Source organism: Anser anser, assembly GCF_964211835.1.
Source record: "Anser anser genome assembly, contig: HAP1_SCAFFOLD_90, whole genome shotgun sequence".
In the NCBI taxonomy this organism is placed as follows: Eukaryota; Metazoa; Chordata; class Aves; order Anseriformes; family Anatidae; genus Anser; species Anser anser.
The window spans coordinates 397,801-420,924 of NW_028153635.1; the positions used below are offsets into that span (position 1 = coordinate 397,801).

Below are 23,124 nucleotides of genomic sequence, written 5' to 3' on the forward strand. Positions count from 1 at the left end.
CCTGCCTCTTCTCGAAGTAGTAATGAATATGTATTAGCCTGGGAGCATCAAAACCAGCCGCCTTAAGTAACAGGTGTGCGTCCTGGGGGAGCAGAGACTCCCGGCGCACCCAGCGCTGCTTGCTTGCCTCTATTCGTTTAATAAATTGTAAACTTTGATTGTAATCCTATTTGGATTTATAACAGCCATTTATAACACTTTTTATATTTGTATTTTATTTAAGGCTGTCTTGCCCCCCTCCCCCCCCCAGCCTCGCTGCTCACCAATAAAGCTGGCGCAGGGACTCCTGCCTGCGACCATAGAGGCGCAGGGACTCCTGCCTGCGACCATAGAGACGCGGTCCTCCCGGCCTGCTAGAGCGGCCCGCCACGCTCCTCCAGCATCCCAGCGTCCCTTGCGCGCTCCCGCCCGGCCTCAGGGGCTTCCGGAGGCGGCCCAGCAGGGGCGGCGGGAGCAGCGAGGCGGCGGCAGCCATGGCGTACCGCGGGCAGGACCAGAAGGTGCAGACGGTGATGGTGCAGCCCATCGTAGCCTTCCTGCGGCTGGGGAGCGACGGGGGAGCGGGTGGGGGGCGGCCCGGGCCTCAGGGGTCTCGGCCCGGGCCTTGAGGCCTTGTCCCGGGGCCCTGGGGCCTCGTTGCAGGGTTTGAGGCCTTGTCTTGAGGCCTTGTCCCGGGCCTGGAGCTCTTGTCCCCGTGCTGAGCCCTTCACGCAGTGCCCCAGAACCTCATCTTCCGCTACCTGCAGAGCGTGAGTAGCGCGGGGAGAGGACGGGGAGGGGATGGGGATGGGGATTTGGGGGGGGTGGGGGGAGCGGGGAGGGTCCGGGGATCTCCCTCGCTGAGTTTTCGGCTCCCACCCGTTGCTCGGGGCAGGTTTGTGGGGAATGGAGAGCTGTGCGGCGTGCTGGTGGGTACAAGGAGCTGCTGCGCAGCCCGGCGTTTCCCCCTCGTGTTAACGGGAGTGGGATCGTGCAGCCGGGCGTGCAGGAGTGTTCCCTTGTGACTGGAAACGTGTCCTTCAGCAAACGTGTAGTATTCACCCAGTCATATAAGACTCTAAAATGTCAGACTGTTAATTGAAACTGCCCCTGAGAGTTGCTCCTTGGAGTGTTTGGGAGCTCTAGCGGCTATGGTTAGCGGGTATTTCTGAACACACGAGAGAGAACAAAACTGCTCGCGGTGTTTGTGTTCCAATTTACTCTCCTCCTTCGTTCTGCAGAGCTCGAGGATCCAGGTGTGGCTGAGCAAGTGAACGTGCGGATAGAAGGCTGCATCATCGTGAGTGTCAGCATGACCCCACGTTACATCGTTAGTTTGTTTTCCCTCATTCACAATCCTATTTTTTCTTGTCAAGAAAAACTAGCCCAAGGGAAAAAAGAAATCGTGCTTCTCTAACAATTAGTCTTCGTTGTCCAGCCTGGGTCAGCAAAGCTGACGATGGTTCGTGTTGTTGCTGAACTAATTGCCACTGTTGCCGATTTCTAGGGCTTTGACGAGTACGTGAATTTGGCGCTGGACGACGCAGAGGAGATTCACTCCAAGACAAAATCAAGGAAACAGCTGGGTGTGTCGTGTGTCTGTGCAACCCGAGTGACGCGCGGTCTGAAACCTGCCCGGGTGAGCCTTCTAGGTAGCAGCACTGAGACGTACCAACCGTGTGACGAGCCTTGCTGTTGAAGTTCAGTGAGCAATTCCTGGCTACATCTCTGTCCCTGATGATTTTTGAGCTGCTGATTTTGCTGGATGAAGGAGAATCTGTCCCTGCCTGAGACCGGTTCTGGTCTTTGAAACGTGTAATACCAGGCGGCCTGCACTCTGCATGATGGGCAAAACCCTGCTCAACCACACAAAACACTTTCTGAAAACACGAGATTATTCTCAGGTTCTGGGCTCTCTCTAATCCCCTCTTTCCCTTCTCTTTGCTGCAGGCCGGATCGTGTTAAAAGGGGACAACATCACTCTTCTACAGAGCATTTCTAAGTAGAATTTGCCATCCTTAGAACAAAGGTGGCTGCCGTGCTGCGGAGTGACTGAGTGCCAGGGGAACGCGGCCCGCTGGTAGATAGGAAGTTATTTGTAACTGGGGTTGCATGCTGAGGTCAAAAGTCTTTCCTTTGTGGGAGCGAGTCGTTTGTAGCTTGAAACAATACGTGATGTATTTCACAAATAGCCATTTTTCACATTAACTGTAAAAGGAAACCACAAATCTGCTTGTTTTCAGTCTCTTCCTTCTGTGAATGGAGAAGGAGGAGAAATATAGAAGCGTGGGCTTTTCTTTTTGCTGTGGATCTGATAAGTTTCGATAACGCTATGTGCTTTCTTGACCATTACATCTGCATTATGTGGCCAGGGTGGACTCGTTCAGGGCACGGAAGCCCCACACAGTCCTTGAGCTAGCAGGGTGCTAAGGAGGGTGTTGGAGATTTTGCATACAATTGCAGCCCTTTGTTGCTGCAGTGACAGGTTCCTCAGATTCTTTCTAAACAGGGTTTAGCTTGTTGAGAATCTTTTTGGGAGTGTTTATGTGTTGGGAGTGTTTGGGATCAGTCAGTAAAAGTATCTTAGTGGGCCCGTGAGGGATTTGGGGCTGTGGTGCAGTAACCCAGTGTTTACAAGTGTTACTGCTATGCATGCTTGTCCAATAACGTCTCCAGATCAGAGAGTGAGAGCGGGCAAGTGGTTTGGATTAAATCTGTCACTTCTTGCTGCTTTGGACAGAGCCTGTAGATTAAACCCTTGTGCTGTTCAATAAGCTGGGGTATCAGATGTGTCGGTTGGGTTTTTATCATTTGATTTATTTTTTTTATCCGTTTGGAGATCTGTCTTTTCTATTTAAGTTTCCCCAAGAGAGCTGAGTTGCTTGATGCATCGACCAAAGAGAAGTTCCCCGGCTGACTTGGGACAGCCAGTCCCCTCGTTTTTCTGATCACAAAAAAAAAAAAAAAAAGAAAAAAAAAAGAAAAAAATCGAAGAAGAAAAATTTTGACTGTAACTGTAACTCAGAAACTAAGATTACCTAAATGGAGAGAAATGAATTTTGATGCACAGGCTGTGCTAGAAATCTGTTAATCAGCATTCAATTCAAGGTGGGAGATCCTTTCCTGAAAGGGAAGGACAGAAATACGAGTCTTGCTGTGGGGCCTACCCAGCGCAGTTCTGCCATTCCGAGAAGTAATACGTCAGGAGTGTCACAGCAGACGTTCCCAGGAAGAAACCTTTGAGGGGCAGCATGACACACTTGATTGGCTAAAGCAGCTTCAGCTGGACAGCCTGCTGCCGGGATGGGTAATTCTAAGTTGTGTTCAAGTTGCTGAGTTCCTTTCAGCATGTAGTAAAGATGTAACGTGCCGATGTCGTTTGGGAACAGGAGGCATTACGTGTCACCAGCAGTGGGCACGTAGGGAACAAAACAGTATCTTACGAGGTCCTCCACATCTGCCTTTCATTTTGTCCTTGGTTTGCCAGCTGGAGCTTTCAGGAGGTGAGGAAGGAGGCTGTCCCAGTGAATAGTTCAGGTGTTGCAGGGTATTTGTGATGCAGGGCTTGTAAAATTTACCTGCCCGCATCTCCTGTTACAGGCAGCCCCCCGCGGGCCCTGTGAGATGGGGAGCTGCTGCCCGGGGTTAGGCCCAAGGTGCCCTGTCAGGCCCAGGGCCGCCCTTCCCCTTCCCCTCGCCCTGCCCTTCCCTCCCGCTCCTCAGCCCTTGCTCAGGCCTTTTGGGCCGTCTGGCCGTCCATCTGGCCGTCTGTCCATCCATCCGGCCGTCTGGCCGTCCATCTGGCCCTGTGTCCCTCCATCCCACCGCCCTGCCCCGTCCCCGCCGTCTCCCTAGGGAAGCAAAGAGTCCCTGGGCTGCCTTCAGGGGGGAGGTTCTGCTCAGGAAATTAAAGCTTCCCCCTTAACGGGCGCCTTGCGAGTTATTTTGAGTTCCAACCTTCTGCCTTCCTTTCGTAGCAGTGCCTCTGAGGGGTGCGCTGTAAGGTAGCCGTCATCTGGCGCGCTGCTCCTGCGTTTCCCAAAGGAACTGCCTTCGGGATCTGACTAACTCTGGATGCACGCGGTTGTCACCTTAATTTCTCCGTTAGTTTGCTGAAAACAACCCGCTTGGGTGACCTTTGTGTTTGTTTCTTCAAACTTGGATCGAGGAGGTCTCTGTTTCCTTATGTTGATGTTCACGACGAAAGTGCAGAAGGGATGCTTACTGTTGCCCGGGTCAGTCCTGTTGCCAGGATGGGAATGTTTAGCCTACCGGCCCTCTGGTGCTGTTAGGCTGCACTCGGAGTGTGAGCTCTGGGCCTTATTTGGAAAAGACTGCGTTATTTGAGTGTACAAACCCGAGATATTCTGCGGATAGGTGATTCTCAAACCACGTCAGAACCACCGCTGTGACGTGTGCTGGAGTCGGACGCGCGTTTGACTGATCAGGCGGAGCAGGTGAATTGAATTTGTTGCTGGATGGCGAGGTGTTCTGGGGGAAGAGCTAGTCTAAGGAAAACTTCCTCTTACTGCCCCTTCCCATCTCAAATGGCCACTGCCTGGGGAAATTGCTTCTTTATGACATTAACTACAATGTTACAGTGAGGATGAGGAATCATCATTACTCCCATAGTTATTTGCTGCCAGGCCGCAGCGTTGATTTCAGAGATTTTAAAAAAAAAAAAAAACAGGAAAAAGAAAGGAAGTATGTATTCTTTCACATACTCTCTTTTCCCTGAGAGTAAATGTTGTAGCTTCAGCAGTACCCTTCCTCTGGAAACGATTCCCAGTGCCTGCTCAGACACTGGGGAGTAAAATGACAGAACAATGGAGGAGAGCCACCCGATATAAAGAAAGGAAAAAAGGGGTTATGGATGAAGGGAAAGCAACTACATAAAAAATTGGTGCTATCTAAAAATTGGTTAACGGTTTGGGACCTGCAGGTGCTGCCTACACGTGCGTGTGTTGCAGTCGTGCCTGTTGCCACTGCGCAAAATGGAGAGAGCTTCTTTGTCGAATGCAGCACGTTAAAGAATGCGCCATCCCTCGTGTGGGACTTCTTCCCCATTGATCTGTGGTTTACCTGAAGGTTTACCATAACCTACATAAGTTTCAAAAGCAAGCAAACAACCAACCAAAAAACAACACCAACATTAAAGAGTGGCAAGGCAGATGCTCATCTGGGGACTCTGACTCATCGGTGACATCACCAAGCAAAGCATTGTGAGCGCTTCGGGTCGGGGCTGCTGTGGCGAGCCTCGCAGCCGGGAGGGAGAGCGGGTACGGTTCGCCTCTGGTGGGTCTGTGTCAGCCCTCTGCCCTGGTGGCTTCGTTAGCAGTGAGAGTTTGACTGCTGTGTTCCCAGCTTTCGCTTCTGCACCGACCGTGTGGCAGAGCCCGCAAGCTGCTTCCTCGGCTGGAAGAGGAAGAGGAGTGACCTCAACTGTGCCGAGGTAAAGCAGAACCGTTGAAAAGATTTGTCAAAGATGCGGCTGGTACCAGCGCAGCCGCTGCAGCTGCAGCAGGTCCTGGAGCATTGGAGAAGATAGAGAGGGGTTTCTTCGTGAAAAGAATGCTGTGAAAGTGTTTTCACGCCAGAAATTAGGAGAAGCGCCTCTGTTGTTTGGATATCCTCTATTGACCTGGCACACGGGCATTACAGCATACCTGGCACACTCTTTGTATTGTTTGTAAAAGAAAAAAAAAAAAAAAGTGTTTTAGGGCAGGCCAAAAACCTGCCTTGGCACTTCCACATCGCAGCAGTGCTTGCAGGCCGTGCATCCTGGATGCCAGGCAAGGATCTAAATCCGATGGTGCTGTTGGTAACGTGAAGTTCAGGAAGCACTTCTGGTTTTTTCTGCTCTTCCATGTGAATTTTTGCCCTGTGAAGGTGGTGTACTGAGCTCTTTTCTTACCAACAAATAGGTTTAAAAGCAGTTACAGCAAGGATGAGCTGTGTTAGCAGGAGGCTGTTCTGTGCTTTGACCATGGGAAGATGAATGGTTTACCTATGCACCGTTAAATATAATTTGACACCTAGCACACAACACTTGCAGCCTGTGGGGTGCTTTAACAAGCAGGTAAATCAGCGGAGACTGTTTTGCAGCAAGGCTGATGCTGGGTGATTAAAAAGCAGGGTCACAACAAGGAGTTTATGCTGTTCTTTCTTGCTTGTCATCCGACTGTCCGCTTACACTGTTCTAAAAATAAAAAACCACCAAAACGGGGTAAGCATCTTTAATACCTTTATTATAAATGGAAGGCACAAAACAGGCCAGCAACAGAGACTGTCCAAGAGAAAGACTTTGCGCTTTATAAACAAACAAGAAATTACCCTTAGGTAGGTGTGATAATCCTTCCCTAATGCATTTTTTGGAGTGCAAAAATATTTTGTTCCCTTCTTGCTCTTCTCTCCAGGACAAAGGCAGAATAGCCAACTGGAAAGTTAGACCAGGGAGGTCAGTTTGTTCCGTACTGAGAAAGACAAGCCTGTAAAACAAACTAGGCAGGTTTTCTTTGGACTAGTTATCTTCCTTCAGCAAAGGCAAAGTTTATGACACTTGTTGGCATGTATTTCCAGACCCCCAGCTACCGTGACTGTAGTGCATCTGTAATTCTTTTGTACAAAAAGAGTTCAAAATCTCGTAACGCAAAAACTTTACTAGCACCCTGGAGAAAAAAGAAATCTAAAAATCTTGCCAACTTCTATTACAGACCTGCTGAGTGCACCAGAGTTACTCATTTTTATTCAGGCTTTCAGGGGCTAGTTCAGTTGGTTTCTGTTCAGCACTTGGATCGCCATATTGGCAGATGTCAGTTTAAAAAAAAAAAAAAAAGCTTTGGAGATCTTTTTTAAAATGAGACTGCTTTTTATGGCATTTAGGGCTGTGAGGTATCCTTGGTTTTTGCTTTCTTCCCATTCCTTAGACCAGATCCATTCATATCCTGAACAGCGTTCTGGGTCTGTTCAGGAAAATGGAAGGCAACAAGCAAAATGATGAGCTCCTTGGGCATTCAAAAGAGCTCAGTCTGGAAAAGATTTCAAGTCCAACTTCCATGCTAAGGAGCACCAGTAATTTTTAGAAGTAGATGCAGAGGAATCTGCATGGCACTAAGTGTGTTTCTGAAGGTGCTAAAGGTCAGAAGTGACGATTCCTCTCAATACTAAAGAAGAGAAGGAAACCTTGCACTTAACTACTGTTTTTATTCCCTTTGTCAAGCAGTCAAAACCAACAACTAATACGGGAACCCAACTTTTCCCCTCTTTACTTTAGATTTGGGAAAATTCCCTGCCAAAATAATACTTCCTGGAAAATTCACTAGTGTTTGTGTGAGTAAAAGGTTCCAACCTTTTATTATTAATTTGTAAGAACTATTTCATCCGCTTTTGTCCAGAAGAGTCCGAAATAATTTGCACAGAAATGTGCAGCATTTTAATGAAAGGCTTCAGAATCACTCTAATTTGAACTTTATCTGGTCTGGTTGCAGGTTTTATGACATTTAGTGTCTTAAAAAAAAAATCAAAATATCTGACTTCACATCAGAAAAAAAAAACCTGCTTGTGGCTAAATAAAATCTGTTGCAGCTCTGGTCATTGAAAAATCATTGGCTGTTAAATTGGACCTAAGTCATCTTTTCTAACCTTTCATGATCTTGCAGCAATGGATGATGATGGATATATGGATTAGGGAACAGCACGTGATGGCAAACCTGTGGTATTTGCTACAGCGCAGAAAGAAAACAAATTGCTTCCAAAAAATCAAACTAATTCAAAATTCTTGGTATCATGCAGCCATGCCACTGGCAAAGTGAGCATTGCCCTGCCTCTCAAAGCTTGCTGTATCCTTGATCTGCTGTCTTCCTGCTGTTAATTGATTGCAAGTCTACGTGTCTGATCAGGGCTACGAGTTGTTCTCGATATGGATACCATACGACATATACTGTGCACGCTTGTGTGTATAGATATGTTTATCCTGTATGCATGTACATATTTGATCTGGATAGGCTGGAGCGATGGGCTGAGGTCAACTGTATGAAGATCAACAAGGCCAAGTGCCGGGTCCTGCACCTGGGGCGCAACAACCCCAAGCAGAGCTACAGGCTGGGAGATGAGTGGCTGGAAAGCTGCCTGGCCGAGAAGGACCTGGGAGTGTTGGTTGACAGTCGGCTGAATATGAGCCAGCAGTGTGCCCAGGTGGCCAAGAAGGCCAACAGCATCCTGGCCTGTATAAGAAGCAGTGTGGCCAGCAGGTCTAGGGAAGTGATTGTGCCCCTGTACTCGGCTCTGGTGAGGCCGCACCTTGAGTACTGTGTTCAGTTTTGGGCCCCTCGCTACAGGAAGGACATGGACGTGCTCGAGCGAGTCCAGAGAAGGGCGACCAAGCTGGTGAGGGGTCTGGAGAACAAGTCTTACGAGGAGCGGCTGAGGGAGCTGGGCTTGTTCAGCCTGGAGAAGAGGAGGCTCAGGGGCGACCTCATCGCTCTCTACAGTTATCTTAAAGGAGGCTGTAAAGAGGTGGGGGTTGGTCTGTTCTCCTACGTGCCTGGTGACAGGACGAGGGGGAATGGGCAAAAGTTGCGACAGGGGAGTTTTAGGTTGGATGTTAGGAAGTACTTCTTTACCGAAAGGGTTATTAAGCATTGGAACGGGCTGCCCAGGGAGGTGGTGGAGTCACCATCCCTGGAGGTCTTTAAAAGACGTTTAGATGTAGAGCTTAGCGATATGGTTTAGTGGAGTACTTAGTGTTAGGTCGGAGGTTGGACTCGATGATCTTGAGGTCTCTTCCAACCTAGAAATCCGTGATACTGTGTGATACATACGTATGCATATTTGTGTGCTGGCCCCCAGATCACTCATGGTATAAAGCATTGGCCTCGAAGGCATACTCATCAAAATATTTGGTAGATCCTCCATTTTTTTCTAGTTCCCTCAAAATGAGAGAGTTTTTACGCGCTCTCTGTGTCAAAAAGGCAAAACTTCTGATTTCCACTGTCGCTCTCGCTAACTTTCTATCACTCACTCCTCGTGTGTGTGTCTAAACACATATGTGTGTATGCGTATGCACATTTGTGTATTTCTGTGCACTGGTGTGTTTTTTGCTGTACAGGTAATAAAGACGGGGAAAGGTTTTAGTGTTTTCTTAATAGGTGAAGAAATCTTGAAGACCAGAGATTGGAACATACTGAATTTTGAATTAAAAAAAAAAAAAAAAGTCAAATTTTCTGGCTGTGGAAGATGGAGCCTCATTTTTGCAGCCACTTTGAATCACGAGTTCATCTCTAAATGCACTGGGTTTTTTTGTTTTTGTTTTGTTTTGTGTTTTTTTTTTTTTTGGTTTTTATTTTTTGAAGAGCTAACTAACCCTGGCTGTCTCCAGTCTGAGAGAGTGTTCAGATGGACTTGCTTCCTCCATTAGTTATAAGCTGTTTAAAAGCACATCCTATGTTTGAATTGTGGATGAGAGGCTCCCTTGGCAAAGTGAGGAGGCAAATTCTTCCTACCCCTTTATCATTAATTCACGGATTCAGTGTTGGTTCGGCCTCCAGGAGAAGTTAACTGGAAGTCTTTGAAGATCGATAACTTTGCTGAGGTTGTCCAGGTAGGTGAACTCGAAGACCCACAGTGACTGGAACGTGCTATTTAATGCGTCATACTGCGTTCTGTAGAAGTTACTCGTAGCCATAGTTGATCATTGCCTTGCATGTATGATCAGGTGGTTTTTGAAGAAGTGACTCCATTTTCAGGCTTCCGGATGTGCTCCAAGGCATATTATTGAGGACGTGGAAGAGAACACTTGCTGACAAAGCTCCTGGCAGCTTTACAGAACTTTAGTTTAATATTGTGTTAGTTCCCGTAACAGCTGATTTCAAGGCATTGCTCTCCTCAAGAGACTAATTTGATGAACAGAAGAAAGCTGGAAAAATGCTTGTTACTCATTATTTTTCACTTGTTGGTACTTTCTTTAGGGTTACTTTTAAAAAGAAGATTTCACTGATCACAAGCCAGTGGAAGACTTTCAGCCCAAGCAAGGGTGAAGACAGCTCTCTCCAAGAGCAGAGGAAGTCCCTGTGGAGAGAACCCGAGCTTGTTATCAGAACTTGTCGGCATGTCTAAACAAGGAGACGATTGCTACTTCTATTTCTATTCTACCTGTACCAAGGTATGGCTGGGTTTCTTTTGCTTTGCTTTGCTTTGTTTTTTTGTTGTTTTTTTTTTTTTTTTTTTTCATTTTTTTCAGGAAGGGGTAGAGTAGGAGGAGGAGGCACACTGGTCTTTGGTTAACGTGATAACCAGATAGATTCTGAATTCAATCGTGGCAACCTGAGGCAGTAGCATGGACGTTTTTGAGGCTGTACTATATTTTCCTTGTTGGTTTCCTTTTGGTTACAGGGAGACAACTGTTCCTTCCGCCACTGTGAAGCTGCTCTGGGGAACGAGACAGTCTGCACGCTGTGGCAGGAGGGTCGTTGTTTCAGGAATGTCTGCCGATTCAGACACATGGAAATCGATGTGAGTGCCTAAAGATGTGTTCTCAAAATAAATCAACAAAAGCATTTTTCAGTGCTGTTGGTGTGCTGATTGTGCTTTTGCAGGACAGAGTCCTTTGCTTTGGAATTACACTGGTTTCTGTTAGCAGGGGAGGGGGTGGGAGGAAGGAGAGGGAAATAAAATCAATGCCTTAGGTATGTCTTAGCAAGATTTTCTTTTATTAGACGCCGACAGTATTTTCTCAACAGATGCAGAATAACCGCTAACTAGACTGCTAAAACCTGCTGGAGCAGGGGGGTAATAAACAGGCTGTACTAGCCTCCTGAGAGCAGGCTTGATAATGATCTATCAGGTCTCTTGTGTCCCGGAGTCCTTCAGATAATGCTGTTCTAGCTGCCTGGGCTAGGAAGCAGTGGGGAAAGTTAAAGGTGCAGAAGAACGAAGTCTCCGAGAAGTAGTTCTGGATAGAGTTAACGTAGGCAATTTAAGATGTTCTTTTTCCCTCTGAATAATCCTAGTATAATCCTAGGTGTATTAGTTTAACCCACCCTAAACTGATGTCTGAGAGTGCCTGTCTTCTCAAACTGAATGATGACAAGGCTAAACGTGCATAGTGGTTACAGCTTCTGCAAACTTTGTGAATATGCCCGGAAATACTATACTTCCGTGATAAACTGACCTTTGGAATGATGTTTCAGCACTGTATTGTGACAGCCCTATCGCTGTCGTGACCTGGAACTGTGCATCTCTTTGCAAACCTTAGGTGCATGTTATCACGAGCTTGTCTTTCTTTCTGTCTTCAGAAAAAGCGCGCTGAGATTCCCTGCTACTGGGAGAAGCAGCCAGTGGGCTGTCAGAAAGCCAACTGTGCTTTTCATCACGCAAAGGGACGTTACATCGATGGCGTCTTCTTACCACCAAGCAAGAGTGAGTTTAGGTCCTTTTTCTTTAAGTATTGAAGAATTAATTTTGCATATTACTTAGTGGGTGCCAATAGTGTAGGAGACATCAGGTAACCGTTCATTTGTGAGTGCAGGAAAAGGTCTGCAGTCCTAGGTGGTCAGCTAAACCGAGTGTACTGCTGCTGTACTGCTGGTATTTGTTTTCTGCTTTCATGCTCAGCTTCTCTCTGCTTTGTGTGATATTTGCCTTGCAGTTTGCTTTCTGTTGTTTCGTCTTCTGCTGGGTGGTAGGGAGATGTGTTGTTGTTTGAAGGCAAGTCATTGTTCACGGTGTAAACAGTGGCGGGATGGGCAAAAGGAGATGCTGCATTCATTGCCTGTGCAGGTTATCTGCCTTAGCTACCATCTTCGTGCATTGTGGTCAAAGTTTTAAACTGCCATATTACTGATGATCCTCCTCTTCCTCTAGCTACACTGCCAAGTCCGCCTGAGTCCGCGGACGATGATTTGAAAGTGGCTCAGATGTCACTGCAGCAAAACAAACTTTCTGTCCAGTCCAATCCCTCTCCATAGCTAAGGCGGGTGATGAAAGTGGAAAACTCGGAAAATGTCCCAAGCCCTACACACCCTCCAGTTGTAATCAATGCTGCAGATGATGATGAAGATGATGATGGTGAGCATGGTTTGGTTCTTGGAAGGAATTTGTGCTGTAAATGATTGTGTAAGTCTTTGGTTCTTGGAAGGAATTTGTGCTGTAAATGATTGTGTAAGTCTTTGGTTCTTGGAAGGAATTTGTGCTGTAAATGAATGTATAAATCACAGATGACCTGAGGTCTGACTAGCGATAGGGCAGGCAGTCCGCTCAGGTCACTGGTGGCTTTGTCTGGCAGTCAGTGGACAGAACCTGAAATGTTGGAGGAAAGCTTAGAACCACTCTTGGCTTTAGCTGGTCTGTTGTGTAAAGCTCTATGTGAAACTAGGAAGGAAATTCCTTTTTTTTTGTCTGAAGAGTAATATGTTGTGTAGTAGTTAAAGCTGCAGAGAGAATCTAGAGTCCTAGATGTTTTGTCCTAGGGTAGTCTACTTACGAGTTCATCAGGTCAGTGTAGCTGTATTAAAAAAAAAAAAAAAAAACAAACAAAAAAAACAACTTTTTTATAGGAACCATGGACTGAAGTGTCATTGCATGAGCTACATAATCACGAACAATCTGGCCTATGCATAACTGAATAGATTTTTCCCCTTCAGACCAGCTTTCTGCGGAAGGAGAAGAAACTAAAACTCCCGTCCAGCAACCAGCTGAGGAAGGCCAAAATGGATTACGGATGATTTCCACTCGGAAAGCCAGTGCTACTACTGCTAAACAAGGTATTCCAGCACCTGTAGTAGGATAAATCGGAAGGAGAACTTGACAATTAACTCAAAAGCAATGTGGCGTAAAAACACAACAGAATGTAGGGGTGCTGAATGGACTCGGTTATTTCCATGATCTCATTTCTCCCTGATACCATCATGTGCCCATTGGGTCAGAAAGTTGAACTCCTTTTCTTTCCTTTTGGAGAACAAAACAGGGTCACAGCATGGAGTTTAAATGGCTGCACGTGCAGCCTGGCAACCACTGTTGAAAGCCATATCTAACGATAGAGGGATCTAATATCACGTAAATGGATTAAAATTAAAACTACAGTTTTTACCCTGAAGGGTGAAAGGAGGGGCAAAATGCCATTGATTCTATGGTTGTTTCACTTGTGAGGAGTGTTGACAGGCTTTATTCTAAATACTTCTGAAAGTTCCTGAGCACTAAGAAGCCTGAGGATCTGTGGTCCTCAGTGAGTGCCTCTAAGCCTTAGTCTCATTAACTGTTTTCTGTTTTCAGAGGACGGTCTGAATTTTGGAATAAAAACACTTGAAGAAATCAAATTGCAGAAAATGAAGGAAAAAACTAAGAGACACGGTGGTGAGTTAATATTCCCTGCTTCCTTACCCTGTTCACCTTCATCCTGTGTGATGATTTTTCTTTCAAAAAAAAACTCTTCCAGTAATACCGGGTAGCTGGCTATGCTTTGGTGAATCCAACTATTTTGCCAAAGAAGTGAAATTTGATTGGCTTCAGAATGGCAGGTGATGGTGGCTGGGAGCTGCTTGAGGGATAGACTTCCATGTTTAGCTGGGGGCATCGAGCAACCTGATTCTCAGCCAGCTGGTATTCTAGATGGGAATTCCAAGGGCAACCAGAGGCAAATTAGTCACCTCTCTTATTTGCATGCTCTGGTCACTGTATGTTTGACAGTAATGAATAATTAAAGTTTTTTGTTCTTCGTGATAGTTTTTTCTGTTTGGTAAACTTCCTTATGTTTTGCTTGCTCTGAGCAGAAGGTCCTTCAAGATCTTCTCTTCCTCCCGTCGATTCTATGATTTTTCCTGCTCCGGAAAAGGAAAATGTCCGGACAGTGGTGAGAACTGTGACACTGTCTACAGAGGAAGGTAATAATTCATGCTTTTGTTTTGATTTCATTACTCCTAAACTGGAAGGTTAAGCAAGAAGGAAGGCAATTCACCCCTGTTAGCCTCCTGGTGCTGCCGCCTTCTGTTCAAAACATGCTTTTATGCTGAAAGTCCCTGGTTGTACTGGAAAGCTTTGGTGCTCAGGTTAAGTGCAGTAGCAGGAGAAAGAAAAAAATGTGTCAGTATGCAAATAGGGGGATAACTGAAAAACAGGAGAGTAACGAGAAGAAAGAGCTCTAGAGGACAGTGCTATGTAAGAAGCAATTTCTGAAGCTTTAAAGAGGCTGACAGTGGCACGTGTGGACAGTAGTGCGATAGGAGTCTGTGTATAAATTATATTGTTTAGAGTTGTGCAAATTCCTTTGAAAGGGAAAGAAGTGAAGAAGTACTTCTACTCATAGACATTCACCTTAGAAAGGAATATTTCTCAGCATTTGTACCTAATAATATTCTGCTTGCTTATGCAGCTCTGTTCTGCACAAAGTATAGCTGTCAAGCAGACTCAGATTCATTCTCGACTACATTCAGCTGGAATTTGAGGCAAACACTGAGACTATGGATACTTTTTCTAAGTTAATTATAGTTGAAATGTGAGTTTGTGTGGTTTAGCTGTCAAAACAGTGCCTTGCTGGGTTTTTTTTGGACATGGGCTAACAGTATACTATTTCTATTGGCTACTGGTTTCTATGAAATAGAAAAATTTTACTTTTGTTTTAGGGGAGGAACCTGTGGTTCGACTAGATCTTGCTGAGAAACAAGGAAAACGGAAAGCCTCCGTGGGTAAGAACTTTTTATGAGCTGTTATTTAGGTGCCGCCTTCTCTATATGACTGCATTGAAGAGTATTTTTGACGTATGAGAGGAAAATGCATTGCAGTGGAGATCTGTGTTGACTGCAGAAATGGCAAAAAAACCATTTAGCAGCTGAAAGGCAATTTTATGAAAATATGCTTGAAAAATAGAAGCTTGTGGTTGACTGTTCTCAAATCTTCCTGCAAAGAAATGTTCTTAAAATATTCCTTGTTTTCTCTGTCTGAAGCTGATGTAAGCGCCCTTCCGGTGAAGCGCAGCCTTGCTGAAAGGCTGGGGAAGAAGGTGGAGGTTCCGGGAAATGCTGACAAAGCACCAAAGAGAGGTACAGCTACTAAACAGGCATCTGGATGTGATTCACGGGTTTTGTATTTAGGCTTTCTGTTTGTCCTTTTCCTGCGATGTTTCTTTTTGCATGTTGGCTGAGGTCTTAATCACCGGGATTCAAAGTTACCTTTCCTGCCTTGTTTTCGAATGTGAACACAAAGTTGACGTTTATGCAGCCTCCCTAATTTGGTCTTTTTCTGTTTTGCAGTTCAAGTTCCCAAGTCTGTGAAGGAGAGGCTAGGATTACCTTCTCAACGGACTAGTGCTGCGAAAGGTAACAACTGGCTATTAAATATACTTTCTCCTTCTTCCTTTCCGTGAACTTAGACCGTTTTCATACAGCCCTAAAAAGGAATTCAAATGAAAACAAAGAACTGATTCCTCTTGCTTGAGTGCTGAAGCTCTTCTGACAGCCACTATCAGAAATCTGCCTCTAGGTGTGTGTTTATTTTCCGCTTGTGCCTTGTCAAGGTTTTAAGCTGCTTCTGTGAACCATCATATACAATTAGAATAGAGCCACTGCCGGGAGCAGGAATTTGAAATGCAGTCTGAAAAAGTAATCAAGTAAACTAGCATTTCTGTGTAGCAACTCTCTCTGGATAGGGCTGGTCTTCAAAATACAACAAGTGGCTCAGAGGAGGAGGAGAATGTTAGGCTATTGTCCTAAGATGCGTTATTGGGAACGCTCAGGCTTAGTTTTCCTTAGTACTGTGACAAATTTTGGAGACTTAAACTATTGTTGGACTCTCTTTAAATGTTGGTGCTTCTCATTTCTTGATGATGACAGGGAAGGCTGCTAAGCCAAAGGGAGAGATCCATGTGAAAACACTGGAGGAAATCCGTCGTGAGAGAGCTCTTCAGAGACGAGAATGTCAAGCCAAAGCCCAGGCTGAATGGCATGGTAAAACCAAAGATCCCAGCGCAGGGGCAAAAATTCAGGGTGAGCCCAAGAAGCAGAGCGTGCTCACTCTTTCCGGGCCCAGCAAAGTGCAGTCGAAGGAGCCGGCAGGTAAAGCCAAGCCAGAAGGAGAAGTGCGTGTTAAAACCCTGGAAGAAATAAAGCGCGAGAAAGCTCTGCGGATGCAGCAGAGTGGAGGAAATGTGCCAGCTCCCCCAGCACAACCTGGACCTGCCCCAGCCGGGCAGAAATCGTTATGGAACACAAAGCTATCAGGTAATAAGATGCTTTAATACCTGCCCCGGTGAGGTGCTTCCCATATTGAGCAAGTTCCGTTTGCTCAGGATCTGCTTTGCTTTTTCCTTCAATGCAGAGGATAAAAGAGTTTAAGGCTACAAAGTTCAAAGGCAAAGAAGGGCCAGAACATGCAACCATGTCTGTTTTCGTTAATTACGTGATGGTATTCTGTATTTCCCACTAGAAAATTAACACATTGAGGGGCTTTTTAGTCTAATTTTGGTATTCTGTTTTTTTCTGCCATCTGTTTACGGTATGAAGTCCTCCCTGCGTTGAGTTCAAGTTCACCTTCCTCTTTGGCATGTGTTGCTTAACTTGACACGTGTATGTGTTTGTAAAGCATGCATCAGCGTCTTAATGTGGGGGGCCAGTTTCTGTCAAAAATGACAGAGGATCAAAGGCCTCGTTGTTAAGATTATATCAACTTTGTAAAATGAGATTGTGTGAGGGAGATAAGGAGGGCTTAAAGGCTGCATGCACTGCACATTGTAGCCTTTCTCTCTGTCTCATGGGACACGAAGAAATAAACACACAAAGAAAACAAGTACCCAGCCTTCTTTCGTTTCTTCTCCTGCCAGCCAGATGTTAGGTCAGGAATGGGAGACTAGAATATGACTCTACAAATTTGGATTTTGTAGAACAACTTAATAGATTTTGTGGGACATCACTGCAGGGGAGAGGAAGCTGGTACAACAGTTGCATACACTCTCTTGTCTTACTATACCTGCTGCTTTTCCTTTCCTAGAGGGAGCAAGACTTTAAATACAAAAGCTGTCAACATTTGTGAATCTTACTAGACTTCATACAACGTCTTAGAGTATTGCTTGCACTTGGGATCGCTCTGTGTCTGAGTTTCCCTCGTCCTGGATTATGATTTACTGTAGCTATTCAGTTCCTTTGTTCCTTTGTATGGATTGTTGGTAGACGGAGTTTACTATGTGGAAGATATTGCTGAGAATCCAGGCAATGGCAGTGTACTTCTGCTGGCCAAATACAGTTAACTGTGTAGACGGGCCGTGGAAATGAGGAAGAGAACGTGGATTTTTCATGAGGCAGAGCAAGACTGTATCACTTCTCTCTTCCTTTTACTCTAGCCAACTTTAACATGTTTGCGAAGCCTTGGGATGGGAAAGTCGCTTCCCCCAAGAAGAAGGCACTGAAACGTAAGGCACCTGGCAGTTTTCCCTCTGCTGTAGCAGCTGTGAAGCCACGGACTGCCTCTGACGCTGACACAATGGGACCTCCAGCCAAAAAAGCAGCTATGGTAAGGACAGGGGCTAATGCAGAAATGGATCCCTTGTAAAATTTACACCCTCCTCTAGGAGAAAAGATGGAAAACTCAAAAGTTCTACAGGCTTTCTGTTTCCTTTTAAATCCAGTAGCTGCCTACAGAATTCTTGTAGTACCCTTCCATATTTATTAGATTAATGGCACTATTTACTTAGTCCTCTGTGATTCTGTGATTTCTCTGGTGTGGAGGATTTTGTCCATTAATGCTGTGTTCTTAAAAGACACAAGATCATTAGTAACCTCCAAGTGAATATTAACTTTCTTCAGGAGCACCTTGGTTTTGTATTTTGGCTAAGGCTCCGCAATGCCAGAGGAGAAGCAGCATGGAGGAAAAAGCTAGTAAGGAATCTTTTACCCATGAGTCCTAAATACTGTTTTGCTGCTTTCTAGGCTGTTCCAGCCACGCTGGAGCACGTCCCAGCCACCAGACTTGAAGAAAATCCCCAAAACAGGTGATGACCACAACTTGTTCTTTTTCTCAATCGGTGTATATCCCCAGTGAAACATAAGTTCTGTCACACGTGGGGAAAAAAGGAGGGTTCTGAGATAATTAAAGCCCAAATCCATCAGAGGAATAAGTCACGTGAAATGACTTTCTAGCAGCTAGCAGGAATGCTTAATTAGACTTACTTTCTTTAAATGCTGCAAGTCGGTACAGCTTTCCAGTGACTTCTTGCTCTGTCTGAATACCTAAATGAGGATGAGGTGAAGTTCTCCTACTTCCTCGTGAGGTGATAAATGATGAGTAGTGTCCTCTGCCTTTTGGTCCTCAAGAATGCCACCCGAACAAACATACAAGGTGACAAGAGTGCAGGGAGAGCAGAGGGAAGTGATGGCTGCAGATCAGCTTCCTGTAGTGGGGAGCAAACTCTGCTGAGTGTGCCGTGGGAAAAATGACTAACTTAGCAAACAGATATTTGCAGATGGAGACTTCTTACCATTTTTACAGGAAAATTAAGCAAGGTGGCAAAGTGCCTCTTGCTACAACAATTGAACCATCTTTGCTAGACTCCAGGTGCTCTGGCTTCACAGAGAAACCCCCAAACTGAAAAATGTACCTGCTAATATATTGGGCTCTAAATGTAGCCCTGGGTTAATTGAATAACAATCCCTGGGTAAGATTGAAGTGCAGGAGGGGTTGGCTACGGTTTTAAGAGCCGGTTTGCAGAAAAGGGATTTCCCGTTAAGAAATGGCATATACTGATTGTTCTCTTCCTTGCTCTGCCAAGACCTGAAGCACATCTTGGAAGCCAGGCAGAATCCGTGGAGCCAATGGAGTTCTCAAGCTCGACTTCAGCTTCTTCCCAGCTAGAAGAAGCAAGGACACGCCGGCTGAGTTCCACAGGCAACGCGCCCGTATCTGTAGACGAGGATTTAGAGACGCTACTTTGGGAACTCTCAGACGGCATACTGGAAGCCGAGCTCGACTTGGACCCAGGGAAGGATGAGGATGACCTCCTCCTTGAGCTTTCCAAGATGATTGATGATTGAACTGCATAGTCCTATGGTATATTAAAAAAAACAAACAAACAAAAAAAAAATACAACTCTTCTTCTTGTTGGATACCCCGAGGTGATCCTTTTTCGAACTGAGGCTTTGCAATGAGACTTAAAGCACAGTTGGAACTGGTAGAAATTGGCAGGATCTGCACTCAGTTGTCCTAAGTTTCCCTGCTGGTCAGAGTTAAGGTCTTGTGCATGGTTCCGTAACTATAGGTGGCTACCTTTGATATCAAGAGGACAAAGCACTTGTTTCTTTTGGCACAGAAAGATGACCATCGGCACGCTGCGGTGGCTGTGAATTGACGTAGTGATGGAGCGATGCTCTGAAGGCTTAAACGGAAAGCTTCTTCCTTCCCCCCCGCCTTGGCACAGCTCGATGTTGGGCACATTGTGAAGCCTGGGTGTTCTGATTTCTCGGACAGTTGATACCCAAATCCCGGAGTTACTATGTCAACTCTTGACTTTTATTTGTGTATGCCATTGTTTTGACTGTAATCTTTTCAGATGATGAAGCTGTAGGGGCGGGAGGGAGCAGAATAATTATTCTAGCGTTGTGGACCAAACATGCTGCCAGGAGTGGTGGTGGTGGGGTCAGCCCACCCGGCCTTACTTTCAATTATCAGGGATGATAAAATGGTGTGAAAAGCAGCAGCTCTGCGATACGGCTACGCTACCCCCACTCCCTTCTCTTGTGCTGTACCAAAGTTCCCCCAAGCTTTGGTTGGTGCTTTTTGCTGGTGACAGTAGGACTCCAGGGCGAGTAGTCGGGACTCTCCTGCAGTAACTGGGTCAATTAAGGGTTGGTTTAAGTGCCTCCTGGTTTTTAAAATTGCTCCCCTGAGCTGCTGGCTCTGCTGCCTGCTACAGCAAATGTTCGGGTGCCATCAGCGTCGCACTTGGGCGTGGGCACTGACCCTGCGGAGGAGAGCTGAGGCTCGGGTGTATTGTGTACCCTGCCGCCAGTGATCGTTTTCCCCTAGCAGATCTATTTTGAATCATTTCCCTAAATTTTAGAGGAACTTTAGGCTCTTTGTGCTATGATTTGTGAAGCTGTAGGGGCCCTCAGGCATTTGTTGCTGGCAGAGAAAAACCGCTTGTCGAATTTGTTGTAAATACTTTCTGTTTGGACAACAACGCCTGTGTGTGTGTGTGTGTGTGTGTGTGTGTACGTGCGTGCTTTGATGACCCCCTGCGACGCCCCAGCTCCGCGAGGGAAGCTTTGAAGCGGCTCTGGGAAAACCTCTGCGGAAGAAACTGCTGCTGGCGACTTGCGGAAAACGGACTCCACAATCAGTGAGATTGTAAAGTAGGTATGTTTATTCAGCGCTGGGCAGCACGGGAGGTCGTGGGCATGAAGATTGATGACTCTTCCTCGTCACCGCTAGTTGACCTCTTGTCTTTGCACAGACTCAGTTGCTCCTTGGCTCTTGTCCATCTGCAGGACCAGTTTCTCCCAGTTTCTTAAGATAGGCTCGCTCTCTTATTAGGAGACTGACCTTGGTAAGGGGCCCAAGGCTTCTTGCTTTAGTTAATTGGCACAATGCACCATAGTTAGCAAAGACACTAAGTAGCATCCTAGTTTAATGCCGTCAGCGCTCTATCTCTACTTGATAAGATTCTCCTAACTCCCTCTCTCACTGGAGCCCACGCAGCCCTCCGTCCTGCCGAAGGACTTCACGGGGACTTCTGCCGGCTCCGGGTGCCCGCACACAGACAGAAATGGCTTTGAGAGAAAACAATCAGGAGGAGGAGAGCTCAGAGACTGCGGCCGGCTTCGGCCACCTTCCCCTCGCTTTCCCTCTCCGTGTTCAAACCGAGCACTGTTCTGCCGTCAACCTTCGCTGCCTCTGCCCGCGGCGCTGGGCTTTCGCGTGTGCCATTGCTCCTCTACATATTTTATCCTTCCTTTTGTAAGGAATGGTCCAGCAATTCGTGTCACTAAGGGATTTGAAGGGTTAACATTGAGGCCCGGGTCTAGGTGATAAGAGAACAAAGGGGTTTTTAGGGAAAAGTGCTGACTACTGCAGGGGATGTTGCTAGAGTTTCTGAAATCCGGCGCAGAGGCTCCCAAACGAGGAGGAAGGGGGAGCTGAAGGACAATTGAAGGACAAAAGCCTGGGAGGAAGACAACCAGCATTCAGCCCGAGCAAGCCCCGAGAGACCACCAGAGACTGGTACGCAGGCGCCCCTGGGAGGGGTTTCGGATTCCGGAAACCAATTCTAATAACCCTGCCTCTTCTCGAAGTAGTAATGAATATGTATTAGCCTGGGAGCATCAAAACCAGCCGCCTTACGTAACAGGTGTGCGTCCTGGGGGAGCAGAGACTCCCGGCGCACCCAGCGCTGCTTGCTTGCCTCTATTCGTTTAATAAATTGTAAACTTTGATTGTAATCCTATTTGGATTTATAACAGCCATTTATAACACTTTTTATATTTGTATTTTATTTAAGGCTGTCTTGCCCCCCTCCCCCCCCCAGCCTCGCTGCTCACCAATAAAGCTGGCGCAGGGACTCCTGCCTGCGACCATAGAGGCGCAGGGACTCCTGCCTGCGACCATAGAGACGCGGTCCTCCCGGCCTGCTAGAGCGGCCCGCCACGCTCCTCCAGCATCCCAGCGTCCCTTGCGCGCTCCCGCCCGGCCTCAGGGGCTTCCGGAGGCGGCCCAGCAGGGGCGGCGGGAGCAGCGAGGCGGCGGCAGCCATGGCGTACCGCGGGCAGGACCAGAAGGTGCAGACGGTGATGGTGCAGCCCATCGTAGCCTTCCTGCGGCTGGGGAGCGACGGGGGAGCGGGTGGGGGGCGGCCCGGGCCTCAGGGGTCTCGGCCCGGGCCTTGAGGCCTTGTCCCGGGGCCCTGGGGCCTCGTTGCAGGGTTTGAGGCCTTGTCTTGAGGCCTTGTCCCGGGCCTGGAGCTCTTGTCCCCGTGCTGAGCCCTTCACGCAGTGCCCCAGAACCTCATCTTCCGCTACCTGCAGAGCGTGAGTAGCGCGGGGAGAGGACGGGGAGGGGATGGGGATGGGGATTTGGGGGGGGTGGGGGGAGCGGGGAGGGTCCGGGGATCTCCCTCGCTGAGTTTTCGGCTCCCACCCGTTGCTCGGGGCAGGTTTGTGGGGAATGGAGAGCTGTGCGGCGTGCTGGTGGGTACAAGGAGCTGCTGCGCAGCCCGGCGTTTCCCCCTCGTGTTAACGGGAGTGGGATCGTGCAGCCGGGCGTGCAGGAGTGTTCCCTTGTGACTGGAAACGTGTCCTTCAGCAAACGTGTAGTATTCACCCAGTCATATAAGACTCTAAAATGTCAGACTGTTAATTGAAACTGCCCCTGAGAGTTGCTCCTTGGAGTGTTTGGGAGCTCTAGCGGCTATGGTTAGCGGGTATTTCTGAACACACGAGAGAGAACAAAACTGCTCGCGGTGTTTGTGTTCCAATTTACTCTCCTCCTTCGTTCTGCAGAGCTCGAGGATCCAGGTGTGGCTGAGCAAGTGAACGTGCGGATAGAAGGCTGCATCATCGTGAGTGTCAGCATGACCCCACGTTACATCGTTAGTTTGTTTTCCCTCATTCACAATCCTATTTTTTCTTGTCAAGAAAAACTAGCCCAAGGGAAAAAAGAAATCGTGCTTCTCTAACAATTAGTCTTCGTTGTCCAGCCTGGGTCAGCAAAGCTGACGATGGTTCGTGTTGTTGCTGAACTAATTGCCACTGTTGCCGATTTCTAGGGCTTTGACGAGTACGTGAATTTGGCGCTGGACGACGCAGAGGAGATTCACTCCAAGACAAAATCAAGGAAACAGCTGGGTGTGTCGTGTGTCTGTGCAACCCGAGTGACGCGCGGTCTGAAACCTGCCCGGGTGAGCCTTCTAGGTAGCAGCACTGAGACGTACCAACCGTGTGACGAGCCTTGCTGTTGAAGTTCAGTGAGCAATTCCTGGCTACATCTCTGTCCCTGATGATTTTTGAGCTGCTGATTTTGCTGGATGAAGGAGAATCTGTCCCTGCCTGAGACCGGTTCTGGTCTTTGAAACGTGTAATACCAGGAGGCCTGCACTCTGCATGATGGGCAAAGCCCTGCTCAACCACACAAAACACTTTCTGAAAACACGAGATTATTCTCAGGTTCTGGGCTCTCTCT

General features: G+C 47.1%; 1 protein-coding gene and 1 pseudogene across 2 annotated transcripts; both read left to right on the forward strand.

The window, feature by feature from the left end:
• Window positions 1–2,523: 2,523 nt before the first annotated feature.
• On the forward strand, window positions 2,524–14,736 carry LOC310891748 (zinc finger CCCH domain-containing protein 11A-like; annotated as a pseudogene). The gene is made up of 8 exons: window positions 2,524–2,527; window positions 10,328–10,488; window positions 11,271–11,394; window positions 11,839–12,042; window positions 12,618–12,737; window positions 13,246–13,326; window positions 13,743–13,853; window positions 14,592–14,736. The product of its transcript is annotated as a zinc finger CCCH domain-containing protein 11A-like (transcript).
• Window positions 14,737–14,875: 139 nt separating this feature from the next.
• LOC310891749 (zinc finger CCCH domain-containing protein 11A-like) lies at window positions 14,876–19,259 on the forward strand (the record flags this gene model as incomplete). The annotated part of the gene is made up of 6 exons (XM_083853984.1): window positions 14,876–15,008; window positions 15,219–15,284; window positions 15,798–16,184; window positions 17,300–17,469; window positions 17,886–17,947; window positions 18,725–19,259. 6 exons carry the CDS (start codon window positions 14,876–14,878, stop codon window positions 18,984–18,986), a joined length of 1,080 nt encoding a protein of 359 aa, XP_083710110.1. The 3' UTR covers window positions 18,987–19,259.
• Between the last annotated feature and the right edge of the window lie 3,865 nt (window positions 19,260–23,124).